Source organism: Oreochromis niloticus, linkage group LG3, assembly GCF_001858045.2.
Source record: "Oreochromis niloticus isolate F11D_XX linkage group LG3, O_niloticus_UMD_NMBU, whole genome shotgun sequence".
In the NCBI taxonomy this organism is placed as follows: Eukaryota; Metazoa; Chordata; class Actinopteri; order Cichliformes; family Cichlidae; genus Oreochromis; species Oreochromis niloticus.
Genome location: NC_031967.2, coordinates 27,697,727 through 27,719,125, shown reverse-complemented (window position 1 = coordinate 27,719,125; position 21,399 = coordinate 27,697,727). Strand labels below are relative to the sequence as shown.

The following is a 21,399-nucleotide window of genomic DNA, read 5'->3' as shown; positions in this document are numbered from 1 at the left end:
CGGGTATTTTTGAAAACGCAGATTTTTCTATGCGTTTGCACCTTTCGTCCACACGTAAACGGCGTTTTCGGTCACTGAAAACGGAGATTTCTAAAAACGCCTGCCAGGGTGGATATTTTCGAAAACTCCGTTTTTGCATTTACGTGTGGACGAGGAAAACGGAGAAAACGCAGCGTCATAGGTGTGCGCCTTTTTTGACGTCACACTGTGCGCCACGTTATTGTTTCGGTGAAATTAATTTCTACAATACTGTTACCGTTAATTGTACTCTCTGCGGTGTTTAAATGCTTACTTATACACACACAGTTACTGTCCCTCCACACATACGACTCGGTTCTGCTTCTATGCCCCATCTTTGTTTACTATTTCCCACCGAGGCTCCTAGACTTCTGATTGGCCAACATTTCTACACGGTTAGGAATATATCGCCACCTGCTGCTTTGGCATGTTCCTAGCAGCGTTTTCCTTCATTTCTGCGTTTACGTGTGGACGGGATTAGTTTTAAAAACGAAAACGGAAAATCTCCGTTTTCAAAAATACCCGTGTACGTGTGGACGTAGCCTTAGTATATTGGATAGATTATATGAGGTGAAAAATGAGTGCCTCCACTGTCTTTTTTTTTTTTTTTTTTTTTTTTTGAATCACAGTTCTGTAACCCAAACATTTGATTCTAGCATTTTAATTATGACAGTAAATACTCACAGATACAATGTTGCAAACAAACTTTTTATTCTAGCTCCTCCCCAATACACTTCTCCACCCTACAAACCAATTTACTAACAAAACAGCTTCCTGTTCATTTCTTTGGATTTTTATTTGTTTTGGTATTTTTTCTATTCAAGACTTCATTTTTAAAGCAAATTTTCTATAGTTTTACAACTTGCTTTTGACAGCCAAAACACAAAATGAAGAAACTAGCGTCAAACTGTGGGCCAAGTCTTTAATTCTACCATAATATATACTTACTGTGCTCTAATGCTAATTTCATGTCTATTTATGTTAGGTTTGCCAAGTCAAATTATAGAAGTACACATAGGTTCAGTGTTACACGAGCATATTTCTTTATTTCACTGTCTTGACAAATACATCTTACTCAGGTTAAAACTAATGCAGGAAGATTCACAAACTAAAGCCTTCCTTTATTCATAGTCAGGTTCAATATAGCAGTTAATATAGAGGCTCATTCAGATTACCAAAAAAAGGAAGAAAAAGGGTTGCTCTATGTACAGAGTCAGAATAACTCGTCAGAAAAGGAAAATGTTAAAGTAACAAAGTAAAATCTATATGAATCTATAATATATCTTGCAGCACAGAGCATCTCAAATCCATGCCATGTAATATAATTCAACAACAAACAAAAAAAATACCAGTTAAAAGCTGCATTATAGTGACACATCACCAGTATAAAAAAAAATTATAATAAAAAAAAATCATCATAATGCGCATGCAAATGGGTTATTTCTCTTTATAAACTTTAGGCTTGTTTTTAGGAGAGCAGTACAATGATATATTAAAAATAAATTAACATATTCAATAAATTACCCAAACATTTCTTTGATTGTGAATATGAAGCACTGTCACATTTTCTCTAAACAATTAAAATGGGTTCAGCTCTTCAATTACTAAAGTTGATCTTACAGATAATAAAAAAATAGTTGCGAGAGTAAAATTTACCAAACACAATACTACTAATACTTCCACTGCAAACATTTTAATCATGAAATCAAGTCAATCATGAAACTGCATTGTATTGTCTGCAGCCAAAGTGATCATTACAAGCGTCACATGTGTTGCATTCCTTGCAGCACAGTTGTAATTTACTCGAAGCACCTCGAATAGAATAAACCAGTCTGAAACTTCATATTTAATGGCAGGTGCAAAATGAATCAACAGTTCCATCACTGAGCCAGGAGAGGGTGTTGGTAATCTTTTATAGATGAGTAGCAATGTGCTGGAGTTGCTCAAATACTTCCAGTGGTCTCCTGAAGCTCCTCTCTGATGGTGTTAAGTTCCACTATTGTGTCATTGAGCACAGCTGCAACTTGTTTTAGTCTAGCTACCATCTCCGTCTTGCAGCTTTTCTTCAGCTCCCTGGAGTCCTTGGTGAAGTACTTATCCATGCCTTTAAAGAGTCCTTGCACTGAGGCCACCGCTCCGTCAGTTATTTCCGTCGCTCGCATCACGGGGGAGTCGACCAAGCTTATCATTTGGACGGCCCTGCGGATCTCCCAGTCCTCTGAGTAATGCTGGGTGCCAGACCTGAGAAACGGATGGCCTCGCAGTTTGTACAAGCCCTCATTGACAAAGTGGAGGATTTTGTTGATGTCCAGCAGGTGAGTCTCATACTCTTGCAGCACTATCTCAACCTAAAGAGAGTCAGAAAAGAAAAAGGCAGGTTCAAGCACGAGATGAGACGTGATAGTCATTTTTAGCTTTTACAAAAAAGTTGCATTAAATCCTCAAATGAGAAGTAAAAACACTGCTCTGAGATCCACGGCACTGCGCTTTATAAAACTGCAGCTTACCTTCTTCTGGTCCTGCATGTTGTTAACATTGTCCGAGATGGCTGCAGAGGCCGAAGTTATTCCTCCAGCTGCCGCCACACCCACACCAACAGCTGTAATTACCAGAGAGGCACCAAAAGTGAAGGGTGCCAGAGCTAAGCCAGCAATAGCTGTCACACCGCCCACAGCTGTGGTGGTGCCACCAGTGATGCCAGCAATCTTGGCTTTCTGGTGGAACTCGTTGATGTCATCAGCAATGGCGTGGAGCTTGATGATGTCCTGCCAAAGGACCTCAGCTCGCTCTGTGAAGACCTTGTTGAATACACGCAGGCCTCGATGAACCTTGTCTGCCAATATGGTGAACGACCTGGGAAATAATTGAGAGCCAAAGTAGAGAATTGGAAGCAGCGAGTTAAAATCGGATTCTTGATCAAATAACATCTGGGATCCCATCAGCTTGTCTGCTAACCTGACCTGAAGAGGCCAATATTCCTGGCTCCCAGTTTAGCCAGAATATAAGTGAACCAATATCACAGATTTTTTCCAGGCTAAATTTTGCACCACCAAAATGATTCACAACAAATTATAAAAGAATTCCATCTGCATGGTGTGTAGTTTGTCCATAAAATCAAAATGACATCAATGGGATCAAAATGACAGGGAACAGAGCAGAAGGCAGCCAACAGGGCAAAGAAGAGCTTTTATAAGAAAGCTTCATTAAGAGAGTACAGCCGATTACAAGGAATAAAGGTGGTCCATACCTGATAATTAACTTTCAACCACATTAGAAACTAGTTCACCTTATTTACTGTATTTCCACGCGTTTTTAAACATTTCAAAAAACCAACAAAAAAACCCCCAAAATAAACACTGCACTCATTTCCCATTTGCCTAGAAAAAATATTTTAAAAAGGAGGGGTTATAAGATCTTTTTCTCAGTAACTATACTTATTTACTGAATAACAGATTACCACAACATTAACTTCTGGTATCAAGCTGTAAATTACTGCACATACTTGGAGTCATCTTTCATGACTATCTCCTCATCGTCTGATGCCACCTCGTCCCATTCTGTAATGCAAAACAAGCAACAGGTGTTATTTAACCTTTGAAGATATGTCAAAGTGTTAGCTTCCTTTATTTGAATGTGAACAAGTCTGATTGTGACTCACGCTCCACTGTGTTCCACCACTCCATCAAACTATCAGTGTCCTGTGAAAATGAAGCATGACAGTTTACTTGAAAGATCAGTAAACAAGCCTGTTTAAAACTGAGTATCTGCAGTGTTTAAAAAAAAAAAAGAACGAAAACAAAAACTGACCCCATCATCATCTTCAGTCTCATTTTCTGCCAAAGCCTGCTCATCCATCTGAGCAGCCCGCCACTCTGCCTAAAATGGAAAGGAGGGGTGGACGTGACCAAAAACAAACCAGTGAATGAGTCAACAAGTCTCTGCAGCACACATTCATACATGACTTATCAAAACATAGCATTAGCTGAGCCCTTGCACATATCAAGTTGCAGTTGGTGTGTCAGACTATGCAACTAAACCAGTCTGGCCGCATGTCAAAGGAATGTGGTCCAGAGAGCAACAGAACGAAGGCAGCAGTGAGGACGAAAACATTTCACCGTCAAAAAGCAGCCGACGACTGAGAAACTAAAGTTTGCCTTGTATAAATAACGACAAAGTGTCCTTAAGGCAAGGAAAGGAAATCACTCAGAACAATTTGTTTGATCCTGTTTTAGGCTTCGGTTCTGTCACAGCAACACACTCTTGATTTACTAAATTAAGCTTAGAACAGAGTTATTAGTGTAAAATAGCAAAACTGGTAACAACGCTGTACCCAGCACTGATATGTGTTCAAAGTTTACCATGACAGCATTGTTATTTTAAAGATTAAAGGTAAAATTCTCCATGAAGATGATTCAATGGGAAATTTTTAACTGAGCCTGAAGTTGTTATGAAACTCAAAGCCAAGTCAAGAATGTGTATCACAACCCAGAATAACCTGAGAGGAAGCAAATGCTTCTTATGAGGACATTAATACTGGTTTGACTAGATAATAGTTATGGACACACTGTTCATTGCTGTGTAAGTAAAAGTACTTTTGTAACATTCAGTTTTGTTTGTCTTGATGCATTCTCAATCATCCAGGAAAGTAAATCTCCAAAAGTTGCATCTGTTCATCTGGACGTAGCGTTTTGTGGGAGAAACGTAGAAGGCCCTGAGTAAATGTGGTTATCCCAGCTGGACTTTTGTCAAAGCTGGAAAGACACCTAAAGAAAGCTCCAGCCGATCCAGGAGAGAAGGACAACCGCTGCCCAAGCGAAAACCTGTAGTGATCCCATATGTGTCAGGAGTATCGGAACAGTTGAGACGCATTTTTTCTAAACGCCACATCTCTGTGGCTTTTAAACCCCAAAATACGCTGCGCCAAAAATTGGTCCACCCCAAGGATCGGGTCCCCCGACACAAACAGAGTAACATAGTGTACGCTGTTAAGTGCCAGGAGGATTGCCAGGATTTATACATCGGGGAAACCAAACAACCTCTAGCGAAGCGGATGACACAACACAGAAGAGCTACCAAGGAGGCCATTTACGTGAAAAGGGAAAGACCATCTCTGAATCGAGGAGGGGGCCTAAGGGTACATCTTTCGCCATCTTACAATGCTGTGATTGCAGCCATTCCCCAACTCTCTGTGAATGGTACTCATGGACATTGATCAGTGTTCTTTGATCAGTGGGTTTTGGTCAGTGATTGTTGATCAATGGTCATGAGAATTTGCATAATTATGATTAAGGAACTGACCTCACAGCCCATTGTTCCTTCAGTGGGCTGGTTTCAGTCATTATACAAATGTACTGTTTATAAGGTTTGGGGAAACCTGCAGTCAGCTGAGACTGAAGAAGTCACTTGGATGAGTGACGAAACGTTTCTCCCACAAAACGCTACGTCCAGATGAACAGATTCAACGTTTGGAGATTCAGTTTTGTTCATGTTAAAAGCCGTGAACTCACCCTAGCAGCCTCTGATAGGTAGTTGCTAGCTCCTGGTGGATCTTCACTCTCTGCATGTGTGACTTTGCCCTATAAAAAAAACAACAGAGTAATGATGCGGTCTTGTACCTGAAGACCAGACAGCAATAAGAAAAACTCCTGAAAAGTTTAGCAAACCTTGCGTTTCAGTTTTTTGGGAACTTTTTTGGGGGACTTTGGAAGTTTTGAGGTCTTTTTCTGTTGGCAGGGGAGAAAAAACAAGTATTTTTCAGTCATATATTACATGATGGCAAAAGAAAGCAATAGAAGTAAATCAAAGTGAAATGAGTACCAGTTTGTAGAAGTCCACTTCATCTTGTTCATCTTCATCATACATCTCTCCGGGACTCCTGAAATCTCTGTCTGCCGTGTAGTCCTCGGCAAACACATTCTGCGCGAAATAAATAAATGAAACCCAAAGCTCAATAAGTGTTAGCAATAGTGTGTTATGCCAATGTTTGTTCGATAAACATACACTTGATGCCTGCTGGGGTGTGTGGTAGCTGAATCCGATTGGCTCGCTCTGTCCCTTGGCTGTCTTAGGTTTTCGTGGCACAGGACGGGGAGGTTTAGGTTTGGATTTTTTCTAACAGGGAAAAGACAATTTTATTTGTCATGGTGATGGCACAAAGATGTATTTAACAGCATGAATAGATCAGAATCATTTTTCCAAGTTACTCGGCAAAAAAAAAAAAAAAACTGTCCAAATTGCTCTTTTTGTTGCATCATACCTTGTTTCAAAGATTTTATGGTACTGTTACAAAACACAAATATGAGAAATTTAAAATAATAATAAAAAAAAAAAAATCTAAATCTAAAATACCGGTTTGCAGTCCTCCATTTCATGTAGCTCTTCACTTTCTAGCTCCTCTGCACACCAGCTGGTCTTTATCAGATTAAGAAAAGAAGAAACTTTATGAAAATCAGAAATCAAAAACTCATCACTCATCCTGAATCCAGACAGTATTACTCAGAGCAAAAATATTATAATAAAATTCCTGAATATTCAATCTGTTATGAATTCACCCATAAAGCTGTAACTAAATCCTGCTGAGGACAAGTCATTCACAAAGCATACAAAAGCTACTAAAGGCGATACAGAAGGCTTATTTTTCCCCTTCAGAGGAAACCAATAACTTAAGTTTGCATAATCCAATAATCTTTTTAAACTTTAGAGGACACAATCATCTCTAAAGTATGAAATGAAAGACGGCCAATCCAAACAAAGCAAACTTGTCCTATTAAGATTTAAGGTGGGTTCACTGAGTCACATTTAACTCATGCATTCAATAATACTAGTACATGCTCATGGCGCAGTATTACTTGGTCTGTGATTTTAGTCCATTGTCAGGTGGTTGCTAGGCAACAACACGTATCATAGGAGGCATCGTTCTAATTTTGTGGCTATAAACAACATCTTAGCGTTGTGAAATTCAATATCATACAATGCTATAAAGAGTACAGTTTAAGCCCGTTGGTAGGTAGGTGGTTGCTTGGCAACATGAAGACATAATATGATAGAGATAATTTTCAAGGAGCCAAAATATGCATGTCAAATTTTATTGCGCAACTCTTAATTGCAGGCAAACAGATTCCGTGTATTATAGTAAGATAGAAGAAAATATTTCCCCTTTCATTGGTACAACTCCTGGTAAGCTTGCAATTTGAATTTCCCATCTCATGTGATAATTTAATTTATCAGTTCTGATGTTAACGTCACAATATGACAATATTGGTGGGCAGAGTGATGACAGAGTGATTACAAGGCTTCATTACATCAAATACCATTTCAAACTACAAGGTTTCTAAATAGTAATTAATATGGAATGTAATCAAAAATAGTAATTCATTACAAAAACTAAACATAATATTATAAGTAATGACAATTAGGTTAGTTAAGAATACATCTTTTTTATGTACCGATTTACTTATTTTCATTCTACTATAAAAAGTGCTTAAAAACAAAACCATGACAACTCTGTTTCTTTGCCTTTTTTAAAGGGTAAGCAAACTGGTTATAAACAGGACACTGAGTTATAGAAGACAGGTTTATGCAAGCCAGATCTGACTATTACCTTCTTATCAGGTGTGTAGCCATGTGCACCAAAAGCTCCGTCATGTGATTTCTCCTACATGGAAAAAACAACAATTTCAAGAATGTGAAATGCCTTCATACCACAAATACGACATTTGAGCAACATCACATGCAATGTCCAAACTACAGGAGTCCTAGTTTACACACTCCTACCTTTGAGCCTTTATGAGGTGTATAACCATGAGCTCCCTTTGAATCATCATTTGTCTGAAGAGAAAATGGTTTAAAACATTTTTGCATTTTTTTTAAACTGTTTTTTTTTGCAAATCACATGATTTTTACTTACAAAGCAGTAGAATCTGAAATTTAAATAGTGCTGTGTGTGTGTGTGTGTGTGTGTGTGTGTGTGTGTGTGTGTGTGTGTGTGTGTGTGTGTGTGTGTAAGTAATACCTTAACTGGAGCAATGACGAATCCTCTGCGTGGCACAAACTTCACTTTCAATGACTTTTTGGTTTTCTGGAGAGAGAAAAGACCAGATTTCTTAAAATGCACGGCAGTCTGCAGACTCTGTTATTTAACATAAGCATAACAAAAGCAAACAAATTTCAGAGCATGAACCTCTCCGTGAGTTTCCCCTTCTTCCCCCTCTTCACCACTGCTTTGCTCCAAAGCTGCCCCCTGTAAAATGCACATTATCCATTGTTAATGCAGATATCAGGCCCCAATCACATGGCAGCAACTCAAAGCATTTACACAAAAATTGGGGGAAATTCATGTATCCATACTAACTACACATTCACACAACCTACCTTTGATGCATAAGGTGAATGTCCATTCATGTCCTTTTCCTCCATCACAGGAGAATTGGCAGATGGTCTCCTAAACAGGTGACTAACCTTTGGCTTCACAGTTTTCTTCTGGTAATACAAACATGCTGTTAATGAACAAAGTTATGAATTCTACTGAAATGTTAGAAGAGGGAGGAACATAATCTATACTTTGTAGTCCATCTCCTTGTTATCTTCAAGCTCTTCTGCAGACATGTGCAGCTCTGAAAACTGTTCCTGAAAATAAGAACGACACTTTTAAATTAGTGTGTTCGCTAGGAATCTAATAATGACCAACTTTACAGTGAAGCAAGCAAATGGCATGCCCAGGTTTTATTAATATTTATTACTTTAACTATAAAACTTTAAGGAAATTCTAAACTATTGGGAGTGTAGTGGTTTACAGATTTGCCTAGCAGTTGAAAGGTTACCCAAGGCACAGATCACCCGAGACACAGGAATGTTTCCCACTTGAACCATTTCTAAAAGCATTGATAATTTTATTTGTTCTTCCTAGAATAATGTTTTCCCTTTTTCCCAGTTTTATCCTTTAATATTGCCCAACCACAGAGAATTTGGACAATCTAGTGTTACCTTGGATGATTTACTCGTGAGGGGCGGCGTGTTGCTCTTCCCGTTATTTATGTCATCAGGAGACTTGCTCTAAAAGGTGAGAATCCTTGGCATTAAAATGAGAAACAGTCACACAGAAAGAAGCAGGGAAACTGTTTTTGGTAGCGTACCTTTGACCCTCTCCTGGACAAGTGGGACATTCTGAATGTCTTGTTCTTTTTCTATAAGAAATACCGGAGGTGAAGCTACATGCAAGACATATGGATGTAAAACAGCCGGGAATGTGTAACAGTGAATAAAATGAGATAGATGATACCTTGCTCTTGCTGAGACTCCCATCTTCACTACTTCCTCCATCAGAATCAGCCATTGCCTAAAGAAAATATTTTTGACTTTTAGCTTCTTTTTGGTTTAACCCTCTCAAGGCAGGCGTTGCAGATTTGCAACAGTTAAAACACTAACAACCTGATTACCCCACATACATATTTTATGAGTTTTTTTTACTCAGAAGTACCACTGCAGGACTTGGTTGTGCATTAGCAACTAAAACTTAATTTGAGCCTGAGAGGGTTAAAATAACGATTAAAAATAAATAAATAAAAGCTAGTCAAATAACAAACGGTGTCTGACCTTCAGCGACTCCCTTCGCAGTCTCAGTGTTCCTGACTAGGGGAAAAAAATATCACAGGTTTAGTAGCTTGAATGTTTTTAGCATAATTTTGCATAGACATGGGTTCATGATGTTCTCTAAGGTCAATTTTAAGAAATGTGTCCTTACAGGTTTGAAGTTTGGGTCTAGCTGAGGACTGTCATCAGGCCAGTCTTCCACACACCTTTCCTGTTTTAAGATGTTAATAAAACAGATCTTTATATTGCCAGTTGCCCACCCTCTTGTAATAATTCATGTTACAATATGTGTTTGTGCAACAACAGCAGAAGAGCTTTTGTGACGCAGTGGTGGTGCCATTTAGTTTTAGTATGCATATCCACCCTAAACAGAGTGCATTCCTGCGCCCAGTGAGGTTTGGCTTCCATTTCAGATTGTCTCTCTTTACCATCAGGTCAATATACAGCGTCAGTTCATCATTCGATAATAACATTTTCCAATAGACAAACTGCCTTGAATGTGATCGATTGGTAGCCATAAAGGTAAGCATTTAGCTTCACTGGTCTTGTATCTTTATATGGAAGGGATATTAAGCCTACTGACATTATCCAGTAGTAAAAGTGTCTTAATGTTCATTCCATCCAACATTTCCATAGGATCTCAGAAACAGTGTTGCCTCCGTCTTTCTGTAGAAAGTCCCCATCTTCATCGCAATCTCTGGCAAATTTGTGATGTTTGCAAAGTCTCATATTTGATTAATGAAACTTACCTGCCCAATAAGCAGGATGTCTTCAAAGACAACATAGTTCTCAGGCTCCACTGATTTCATTTCCTGCACAATTATAATAAATAAATATTTATAAAAAGAATATTTCCTATTCAGAGGATCATTTAAAAAACTGCTGTTTTAAGCTCTTATTATATTTAATGTGCAAACCAATTAGTCACATAAATTTGAAATTTAAACCCCATGGCGTACCGGAGTTTTTTGTTTACGGCGAGTAATCGGTTTTAGATTTTTGAAGGATGGTTTGGGAGAGACCTTCGGTACACTTGGTTCAGGTTCACTCTAAATACAGCAGCGAGGAGACAAAGAAGACTGTTAAAAGCAAAGTAAATCCAGTGTATTTGTCAGTTCAACAAGCAGAAAACTCAGTTTTTAGCCTACAGGGGATTCCAACTGTGGTGCAATTTCTGGTTTTGGTGGCTTTTCTGGCTGTGGTGGCCGTTCCGGCCTTCGATGTCGAATTCGAGGAAGCGGCTTCGGCGGACGTTTAAAAGACTGCATCTGTGAAATTGATTATAAAAGAATCTATCAGGCGCATGTCGTATAAATCAGAGTTAAACTTTGCTGCTGATATACTGTACATCCTACAGGACAAAGGGAACTTCACCACAGCACACTTGAATGTACAGATAATGAATGATGGTTGTTACATACGTTGTTCATTCTACTTGGAGATTGGCCGGGTGAGTCAGACAGATCCCCGGCCTGAATGATGGGGGTCGGCTGAAGAATGTCATGCTTGGTTCCCTGAGGAGTTGTCAAGGTAATCTCTTGTGGCTTTTGGAAAGGCTTTGGTGGAACTGGTGGCGGAGCTTTTGATTTTTTAAATACATGTGAAGATGATGCGTCTGGCACATCCAATTTCAATTCTGAAGGACTGTTAAGAGAAGAGTATGAGGAATTTGAGGCAATATTTTTGGAGGCCTTTCTCCGTGATGGAAGTCGCTGAAAAATGTCTGGGGTCCCACTAGAAACGTCCTGGAAAGGGTCATATTTTGTAAAGGGAGTGGAACCAAATGGGTCACCCAAACTGGAGACATCTTGGAATAAATCCTTTGTGATCGGGCTTGCGAATGGATCAACTGAATTCGTCGATGAAGTGGAAAATGCGCTCAAATTTTCTTTAAAAGACAAGCCAACAAGTTCCTTCTCTTTAGTATCTTGTCTGTCTTCCTTTGTTGAATCTGCCTGAAATAAATCAGTTTCTTTGGTTGGGGCAGTGTAAAATGGCTGTGGTGACTGAAACAGATCATCCACCTTCTCAGTGGCAGTATAAAATGAATTTGCCACAGCAGATTTTGGAGTCTGGAACAGATCATCCTCCTTATTTAAAGGAGATGTGAATGGGTCTACAAATGTACTGGCAGGTTTATCAAAAGTTCCTGCCTTCTTAGCCCAGGCAGTTTCGAATAAATCTTCATTTTTAACGGCCTGGAAAAGATCGTCCTCTTCGCCTTTAAAAAGGTCAGAGCTTCTGGACGGAAAACTCTTAGAGAGGTTCTGCCCATGAGCCGGACTTGCTTTAAATAAGTTTGGAGAGTTCAGGGTCACATCATGAAAACCATTAGCAGTTGCATTATGACTTGGTACTGATCTGTGGAAGAGGTCTTGGTCATTGTTGTCATTTTGGCTTTTGAACAGGTTGTTCTTGGGTTCAGGAAACATGCCTCCATTTTCCTCAGTCTTATTTTCAGAGGGAAGATCCAGAGGAGAGTTCTGAAAGTCAGGTGGAGGCACAAACATGGAATCCCAGTCGACGCTCTCCGAAGTTTTCTTTCTTTTGTCCTCTGTTATGTCACCTTTGTTTTCCTGATAGTGGAGCACAACATTATTCTTTTAAAAAAAAAAACAAAAAAAAAAACAACCTCAAAACAGAAACGTGATGTTGTCATCTGGGTTTAAAAGCATGAAATCAGTGTAATATACATACCAGGTAATATGCATAGAAAGGGTTCATCCTGGAAGAACTCCCATTGACTCCATTCCTCTTTTAAAAGGAGAGTAAAGGAAGTGATTTTAGTCATGTCATGCAAACATACAAAAACATATCTCAGGGCTTAACAGGAAATGTTCCTGAAACAATTACACAGACTGTCACAGGGTAGGGTGGCAGCAGGGTAGTATTTATGACAAGTTTAACTTTAGTTGCTTCAGTATTGCCCATAATTGATCTTTTCTTAATATTTCAATGGCCACATACCAGAATAGTGCCTCTCGCAAAGTCATTTGGAAAGCATCACGAAGATATGCTTCTTTTAATGACAGTCTAAGATTAATCGCTACAGTGTGTGAATGTGTGTGTGAATGGGTGGATGACTGGATGTGTAAAGCGCTTTGGGGTCCTCAGGGACTAGTAAAGCGCTTTACAAATACAGGCCATTTACAACATGCTGACAAGGCACTTTATTAATAGAAAAGTCCAGTCAGACAAGATCTCTTGATAACAGTTAGCGTGATTAGACAAAGGGTGCGGCTTTAACCCGTGACACAGACAGAAAAGGAGGACTTATAAAAACACAAACATGAGTTTAAATTAACAGTGTCACAAACTTAAAAAAAAAAAAAAAAAGAGAGGGGGGGGGGCTTCTTCTCACCTGTGGTTCAACGTTGTCTGTCACATCTGTAGCAGCAGCTGACCACTCACCACCCTGTGGGCAAAAAGTCACTGACACTAAAAAAAATTTCTAGAGTGAACCATTTACATAATGACATTTGGAGGATGTATCATGTGTTAGTTGCCTGAAATGCTAATCAATAAATACACTTTTCAAAGCATGCGGCATGCACTTCCACACCTGTCTATTAAACAGAAACTCATAATTTGGCGCCGTTTAAACCATAACTCACATGTATGACAGAGGCACATCTGTGCTCATGCAGGGGAACCAATGCTTCTCGAAAATTTTACATAACCTGCAGTTCTGTGTAGGTGAAAAACTGGTTTCTACCCTCTGTGGTTTCTTTTTTTTGCCATTCATTTGTCAAAATTTCAGGTTGTCACAAATTGTGACCTACTAATTTAAACTTTTGAGAAAATAACTAAAAACAAATAACACACCAAATTTTAGGTATTATGTCAAAATTTTTAGACAACCTGAAATTCTGACACCCCCCCTCACTTTCCCCCCTCTCTTCTTCCTCCAAAGAAAGTATGGATTGTAGATCGAAAGCAAGAGTGTGCATTTGTGTCTGCTCACCTTGTACTGATTATGGAAAGGACTCTGGGAAACTCTTCTCAGCATATTCTGCAGTTCCACGATACTCTATAAAGATAACATGCATGGATTATGGTCCATTTTTCTTTATTGTGAGCCAGCGAGTACAATACCAGTGATAGTTTGGTATCAATGGAATATTTTCAGATTGCAGTTAAAATGATGACGATTATCTAAACAAAATAGCTACATGTAACTTTCTGAGACTTAAGGATGAAGGTTCTTCTTTTACTTTTATTCCACAGTACATACAGTATGTAGAGGCTTAAAAGCAGCTGTACTTTTAAACTAGACTGTTGCACGACATAAAGAAGTCACGCAACATCTACTTTAAAATGAAATCATGTAAGCCTCCTCCTCCTGTAGAATCTCGTGTTTAGAAATGAAACGTATCAATGTATGTTTGTGATTGACAGGAGTCAAACAGCAGTGATCGCACAAACTTAGCTTTGCTGTGCAAAAGGCATGCATGACAGGAGGCATCTTGATATTCTGGGTATGTCAATCTAGTTCGTTTGCCTTAACAAAAACAACACAACATGCCAGCAGCAGTACAGAGAAACTGGCGACGACACATGAAACCATGAAGAGATCAGTGTTTGACAGTCTGAGGACATAATGTGAAAACTGTAGTATCTTTTGAGTGGTTCATTGAGTAGTGCACTTTTAAGTACTCACACGTCGTCTCTCTCCAGATGCAGTTTCTGATGTTGTCGCCTCTCCGTGTCCGTCCCCTCCCTCGATATTTTCCTACAATATTCAAACAAATCAAAGTAACCGATTACCAACAATGAAGCTGCTGTTTCTGACAATGGAAAGTTTTAAACCTCCTCAAAGCGTCAGCCTGCACATTCTAATTAGCTTGTAACAGTCTCACACTGATCATTCGCTATTTATTTGAATTTTTTTAATACTCACAGCCGCATCTTCCCTCATGATGAGCAAAACTGGTTAATTTTTTGATGTTGAAGGTGAACCGGTATGTGTTTCCCCACCGGTGTGAGTTATCCTTTACACAATCAACTTTCTGTTAGATTTAAACGCAGCAGCAGCTCCTCTGGACTTACTTGAGTCACGTTTATAATTAGCTCTGACTCTCACTCACCTGTGACAGGTCGGCCGATCTGAGGATTTTCAAAATAAAAGGATTTTCTGCACATGCGTTTCTTGTTCCGTCCGCTTGAAACCCAAATAACACCAAAATTCACGGCTTAAGAGTGCCTTCGACCTCTACACATTATATTTTAATGCTTTAATTTTGTCACGGCCATTTAAAAAGTCAAGAATGTAATAATAATAATAATAAATAATAATAATAATAATAATACTTTGATAGCACCTGTTTAATTTCCCGGCCTTAAAACGTTGTTATTGTCCTTTGATCGCTCTTTCATGTCAAGGTTGAGCAACCACAGCTAAAAATTATGCTTCTGAATTTGTTTAAATTAAGAGCCGTTTTTTCACAATTACTTTGAAGGTAAATTTCCGGTCTCTTACCTGTTCGGCCGGCTTGTCGTAGCTGCTTTTCTTCTTGATTTTTTTTAGCTGCAGTGCGAACAGACCGGTTATCCTCTCCCAGCTTAACCAGGCGGAGTGGCCCAAAGCTGCTGACGTGACGGTGTATTGTTATTTATGACACCTACTTTGAATGCAACATAGCTTTCTAATGTGTAACAAATGGCATGAAAGCAGACGCAGACTGACTGAATAACAATTTATTGTTCAGATTTGGAAATGCATAACAGGAAATACATCATATCTTCATCTTCAGTTGAACTGTTATATAAGTAGTGAACCCATATGAACAAAAGCCATCCTCACATCCCAGAGCCCCTTGTTACTCCAGGGCTTTGGTCATGTCAAAGAATAGCAGTATGTGGACACTCAGGGAGATTATTAAGATTTGCCTCCTTTGGTGACTGAAGACACTGGATTCTTAGTTTAACAACGTCAGAAGTGTCAAATGGCAGAAGCTCTATAGAAGATCTGTATAATCTGATAGTGAGAAATGGTCTTATTTCTATGGGAAAACTGTAAAATACAGCATAACAAAGTGTATGTGCGACTGTAAAATGTGCTGACACCTGCTTGCCTCTGCAAAATCTTCAAACAGGAAGTTCAATTGAAATGACTCATTAGACCAAGCTCGCAGACAGCTCAAAAGCTCATCAGCTTTTCAATCTTCTCCCACGCCCACTCTAAATACAGTCTGGAAACTAATAGCGTCACCGACACACATGCATGTCAACACACAGCATATTCAAATGTAACTCTTTATTTTCTAATACATAATCTTCATAGGATCTTTTAAGTTTTGTGTGCTCTTTCTCACACAAATGTTACTCTTCCTCCATCCCAAAGACAATGCTGTGTAGTGTTGTCCAGCACATTCATTAAAAGACACAACATGAGCAGTGATGGTTCTGGTTGGCTCATGCTACTGTCCTTTTTTGTTCGTATGTCTGTATCATTTATTCAGTTCATTGTAAATAAATAGTAAAATGCCACCAGAATTCTCTTTATACATGAATAAACTTCCTAAAATAATACTGAGACCTTATAGATGGATTTCTTTCAAAAATCTAGCTAAACTACACAATTATTCATAACAATTAACATGTGGCTATTAAATTAATCAAAAGCTACAAAGAAATGTTTGTATCAGTTAATCATAGGATCAACTATTTTTGACCCAATACCAATAAATTAAATACTTGTAAAGTAATGAAAGGAAAACCATAAAACCATTGACGGACATCATGCAATTCTTTCCACAGACAAACAAAGAAACTTGGCAAAACATGATATGACTTTATCCAAGCTGGTAATACCTGTATTTTATGGCTATCATGTCCTGCCCTGCAGAGCAGTCCAAGAAGTGTTAAACTGAAAGTCTGAGAACTGATTTCTTCAACTTTGATAGACCATCTAAATTAAATACTGTTCTAAAGGTACTCATGCTGTAGTTATTTACATCTAAAAATGATGCTAGAAAAGCATGTTTTCACCAGCTAATCAGTCGACACTGTTGCTCTTGCTCTCTCTCTCTTAGTGAGTGTCTGCATGCCTGTGTGGCATTTGTGATCACCTCCCTGAGTCGTGGCTCCTGTCGTGTCCTATGCTCAGCTATGCTGACTCCCCTCCAGCTCATTGGTGATCAAGCTGACTACTTAAGGCTGGAACAAACATTCATTCATAGCCAGAATGTTGTGTCAGCCAGGTATGAACTCTATTCATGTGTTTGTGCGTGCCCTGTGAAGCATGCAATGCCTGAATGCCACTATTGAAGTTGCTCAAATGTCACATGCTCACTCTGTGGTTACTGCCTTTTCCCCTCTGTTTAATCTGCTAATAATAATTTCTACTGTGCTGCGCCAGTCTAGGACAGACAAACTGATTTAGGCTTAATACTTGCTACAGAGAAACTGTTACAGTGTCAAGGAAATGAAAGAAAAACCATAAAACCAATGATTCGTATCATGCTATTCATTCCACAAACAAACAAGCCTGCCAAGCTGTAACATGACTTTAGCCAAACAGGCAGGCTGTTTATAGTCACCATGTCCTGCCCTACAGAGCAATAAGTTCTAGAAGTGTTAAGTAGAAAAGTCTGAGGCTGAATATCTAACTCTTATTTATTATTATGGAACTCTTATTAGAGGAAGTTCAATTTTTATACTTATCATGTCCAATCATATATAAAATACTGTGGAAATATTAAAAATGCATCTAAAGGGTTCAACTCTCAGGATGTGAATTATGCATTTTTGCTGTGAACATTCTTCACAGTCCACTTTCGGGACAGTTAAAGAGGTTCTGAAGATTAAATATTTCACAAGCGAGAGACATGTCAGATACACATACAGAGAAAAGCCCAAAATAATATGTGCAGAACAAAAATCATTGCACATGAATGCTTGACCCCAAAGGGAACTCGTGTTTCTGTTATGCTGTAGGAGTTTATAGTTATAATTGATTGACTGTAATAGTTATAGGTATTTAGATCTGATTCAATGTTTAATCATATTAAATTAAAAAATGCTTGCATCAGTTAGTCAGAGGATAAAGTGTTTTATACTTGATAGTTTGCTATCAAGAAAATCAATGATTGTCAAAGGGATGGAAAATAACATGTATTTTACACACATGTGTAACACATATGATGAAATTCATTCTGCAGACTAAGGTTAGGTGATATGTAACAGTTTTCCAACTGACAATCGTCAGTCCAATAAATTACGATAGGTGATATATTCACTCAGGTGACTTTGATGGGCGGAGCAATGTAATCATGCATGACTGATTTGCACGTTTAGAATTTATAAGTTTGGTTTGGAGGGAATATTTTACCTTCTTCTCTTGTTTCTTTCAGTATTATTAAAGCTACTTTTTGGATTATAAATCAATCGTAATCAATTTTAAATCAATCGCTGCATTTTGCGCACTCTGAAGAGGGTGCATTTGCTCGCAGCTGGAAGAGGGTGCTGTTAAGACAGCGCTATTACTTTTTATGTTGACTGCGTCTCTTAGCTTCAACCAACATTTTTAGCTTACTCATGGGCAAATAAATCGCTCTTAATAAGTAAATCGATAGTTTATATATTCATCCAATCGCCCAACCTTACTGCAGACAAACAAGCTTGCCAAAGACGTGGCATGACTCTTTCCAAATAGGCAACGCCTGCGGTGTCTAATTAAAGTTACAATGCCCAGACCTGAAGGGTGCCAAGTCTAGAAAGGATGAAGCAAATAAATAAAATGATTATGAAAGTTTTATTCCTTTTTTTAAACCACCACACGAGAGAGAGAGAGAGATGTGATTTGAAAGTATTGTTTTCAAATGCAGATAAAAGTTTTGCTGTGGCAAAAATATAGACTGTACATATAGACTTTTTTTGTAGATGAGTTTTTAAGTAGCAAATAAAATACATTTTTTGGTTCCTCCAGATCTGCCTCTTTGTATTTGAAGGACACAGTTTGAAGGTAAATAAATTACACTAAATGCATCATAAAGGTGGGAATTGCAGGAAATTCCCTTGTAGGCAGGTGAAAGAGAAAGTAAAACAAACTAAATAAAGACCTGGAATGACACACAGAGGCTGTAGTTGAGCTGAGGAGTTGACAAGCACAAGTCGACTGTGTTCTCATCTCGTTAACAGGCGAGTATCAGACTGAAACTATATTACGTAAAATACAAAAAATGTAAAACTGCTAAATTTGTTGCAGGTTTTAGTTTTTGATTGTCACTTCACAATATGCAGTGCTGAGAATGACAACCTCAACTTTTTAAATTCTTTTTTGAGCAGATTTTTCTACTCTTTTTCCGAAAATGGATAATGATGAGGAGCTTCTCCTCAAGAAGCTGGACAGTCTGGTTACAAACAATAAGTGGGGCCCAAAGGAAGTCAGTGACTTGTTCAAAGCTCTTCTGAAACGATATGAAAAATCAACAAATGACAAATTAACAAATCTAGTGTCATGGATGATAAAAATGTTGCACTGCATAGAGATTCATTATATTTCTCCATGTTGGAAATACAATGGTGGAAAGACACTTCTGGAATTTGTCCAAGATGAAAGTATAACAGATGAAACCTTAAAGAAGTTTTTGGCTGAAGACAGAGAGAAGACCCTGGATGAAATACTTGATGAAATCCGCCAAGAACATTTGAACCAGGGTGATGGACTTCTAGAAGACGTCAGAGACATTGTATCAACAGTTCATATAAAGGATAGCAATGATGACTCTGTGAGGAGGGAATTGAAAAACACCTCTCAGAAGCTCTGTTGGGCAGTGGAAAAAACGTCTAAATATAAGCCACGACTGACACAGATGGTGAGCTGGTGTCTCATGGCTCTTTCAAAAACAGGGCAGTTAATTCAGGTTGGGACTGGGGAGGGCAAGTCCTGTATAGTGGCCATGTTTGCTGCTTTCAGAGCTCTGAGAGGTGAAAAAGTAGACATCATGTCAAGTTCATCGGTTCTTGCAGAAAGAGATTTTGGGGAATGGCAAAGATTTTATGAACTTCTGAAGATCAGTGTAGACTGTAACACAAAAAAATTAAACGAAGAATTAAAAAAGTGCAATGAGTGTAAAGTTGTTTATGGCACTGCTGAACAGTTTGCTGGTGACTGGCTTAGACACCACTTTCACAGGGAAGACATACTTGGGCAGAGAACATTTCAGTGTGCAATAGTGGATGAAGTGGATTCACAAGGGGCATCATATGGTCTATTTAAGCAGTGACATGCCTGCTTTGCAGCATCTCAACCCACTCCTGGCTTTCATATGGAACACTGTTAACCAGTATGGTAAGATTGATACAAAAACAGTTGTAGGGCCAAAACACCCGTGTTGTCAGGTTGCGCTTGAAAGCATAAAGGGTGAAGATAATGACTTTATTACTTTTCAGATAGCTGAAGACACAGGCATACTGACGAAAGGCTCAGTCGAGAACTTAAGAAAGAATCACGGCTCCTTAACTCTGATAAGTGTCAACAGTAGTGCTACTGTTAAGGAGTTGGCTGAGTTCTCTAACAGAGTAGAACAGAGATTCCCATCCTGCCAATTTGCTCTGTACTGCATAAACAGCAGTGGCACAATAGAGGAACTTAACAAAGAGGCAGAAGGTGAAGATGGAGAAGCACAAAGAGTGTCACTGCTTTTATCCAGTGGCGGCCTCTGTCAGTACATGTACTCTGATGAAAGCACTGCACTGAGAGCTGCAGAAGAAGAAGTAAGACGTGCACTGCGCTTTACTCCATGTGAACTGAGCCTAGCTGAAATCATCTGCTATGTCCCTGGCTTCTTTTCAGATCTGGTCAAATCTAAATTAAATGTTTGGATTAAATGCATTTTATGCACAAACCATGACGAAGGATCATGAATATGTCATAGAGAAACATGGGATAGTGCCTGTAGACTACAGCTGCACGGGTGTTGTTGAAAACTGCATGAAATGGAGTGATGGACTACAACAGTTTCTTGAAATGAAGCACGAGTCAAAGCTGAGTGACATGACAGCCATAACAAACTACATGTCCAATGTTGGCTTGCTTCAGAAGTATGGCAATCAGATCTATGGGATGTCTGGGACTCTTGGCAAACAAGTGGAGACAGAGACTCTGCAGAAAATCTATGATGGTATCAAAACCTGTCAGATCCCTTCATTCAAACGCAGGAAGCTGTTTGAGGTTGAAGGCGTAGTCGTGAGCAGTGAAGAAGACTGGGTTGAAAAAATCTGTGATGCTGTCATTGCACAAACCATGCCTACATCATACAGGGATCCAAGAGCTGTGCTGGTCATCTGTGAGACCATCAATCGCGCAAACATTATCCACCAAGCTCTAGGTGATAAAGTCAAAAAGATAAGTCTTTATATAAATAACAACATGGACAATAGTCCAATCTTTTCCAAGGAGCTTGAAGCAGGAGAAGTTATAATTGCAACCAACCTCGCAGGTCGTGGAACTGACCTTCAGATTACTGAAGAAGTAAAGACAGCTGGAGGTTTGTTTGTTGTGCAGACCTTCCTTCCTGAGAACGCTCGTGTGGAGGCGCAGGCTTTTGGTCGCAGTGCCAGACAAGGAGCTCCAGGATCTGCTCAGCTCATCATCTCTTCTAGTCATCTGTCAGATCAAGTTCAAATGCTGCTTTTAACAAGGAACCTTCTCTCTTTAATGGATGGTTCACTGAATTTAACTAAACTTAACCAACATCTTTTTGTGGAACAGATTAAGATGTATCAAAAAAGCCCCAATAATAAAAGATTTGAATACATGTCTTCAATACTGGAACAAATTTTGACTCT

At 38.9% G+C, this 21,399-nt stretch overlaps 1 protein-coding gene across 2 annotated transcripts; it reads right to left on the bottom strand.

The window, feature by feature from the left end:
• Positions 1 to 1,037: 1,037 nt before the first annotated feature.
• si:cabz01007807.1 (uncharacterized) lies at positions 1,038 to 14,696 on the bottom strand. 2 transcript variants are annotated; one of them, XM_013277275.3, is made up of 30 exons: positions 14,507 to 14,696; positions 14,267 to 14,338; positions 13,571 to 13,636; positions 12,968 to 13,021; positions 12,304 to 12,360; positions 11,028 to 12,206; positions 10,755 to 10,874; positions 10,566 to 10,655; positions 10,356 to 10,418; positions 9,758 to 9,817; positions 9,610 to 9,645; positions 9,296 to 9,352; positions 9,150 to 9,200; positions 9,001 to 9,069; positions 8,578 to 8,643; positions 8,389 to 8,496; positions 8,198 to 8,257; positions 8,030 to 8,095; positions 7,792 to 7,845; positions 7,619 to 7,672; positions 6,367 to 6,429; positions 6,019 to 6,129; positions 5,836 to 5,934; positions 5,682 to 5,741; positions 5,526 to 5,594; positions 3,826 to 3,894; positions 3,677 to 3,716; positions 3,521 to 3,575; positions 2,526 to 2,871; positions 1,038 to 2,366 (listed from the first exon to the last, which is right to left on the bottom strand). In XM_013277275.3, exons 1-30 carry the CDS (start codon positions 14,522 to 14,524, stop codon positions 1,962 to 1,964), a joined length of 3,717 nt encoding a protein of 1,238 aa, XP_013132729.1. In that variant the 5' UTR covers positions 14,525 to 14,696; the 3' UTR covers positions 1,038 to 1,961. The 2 variants fall into 2 exon arrangements, with proteins under 2 accessions (XP_013132729.1, XP_005459320.1); XM_005459263.4 differs by having other exon boundaries at positions 11,028 to 12,182.
• Between the last annotated feature and the right edge of the window lie 6,703 nt (positions 14,697 to 21,399).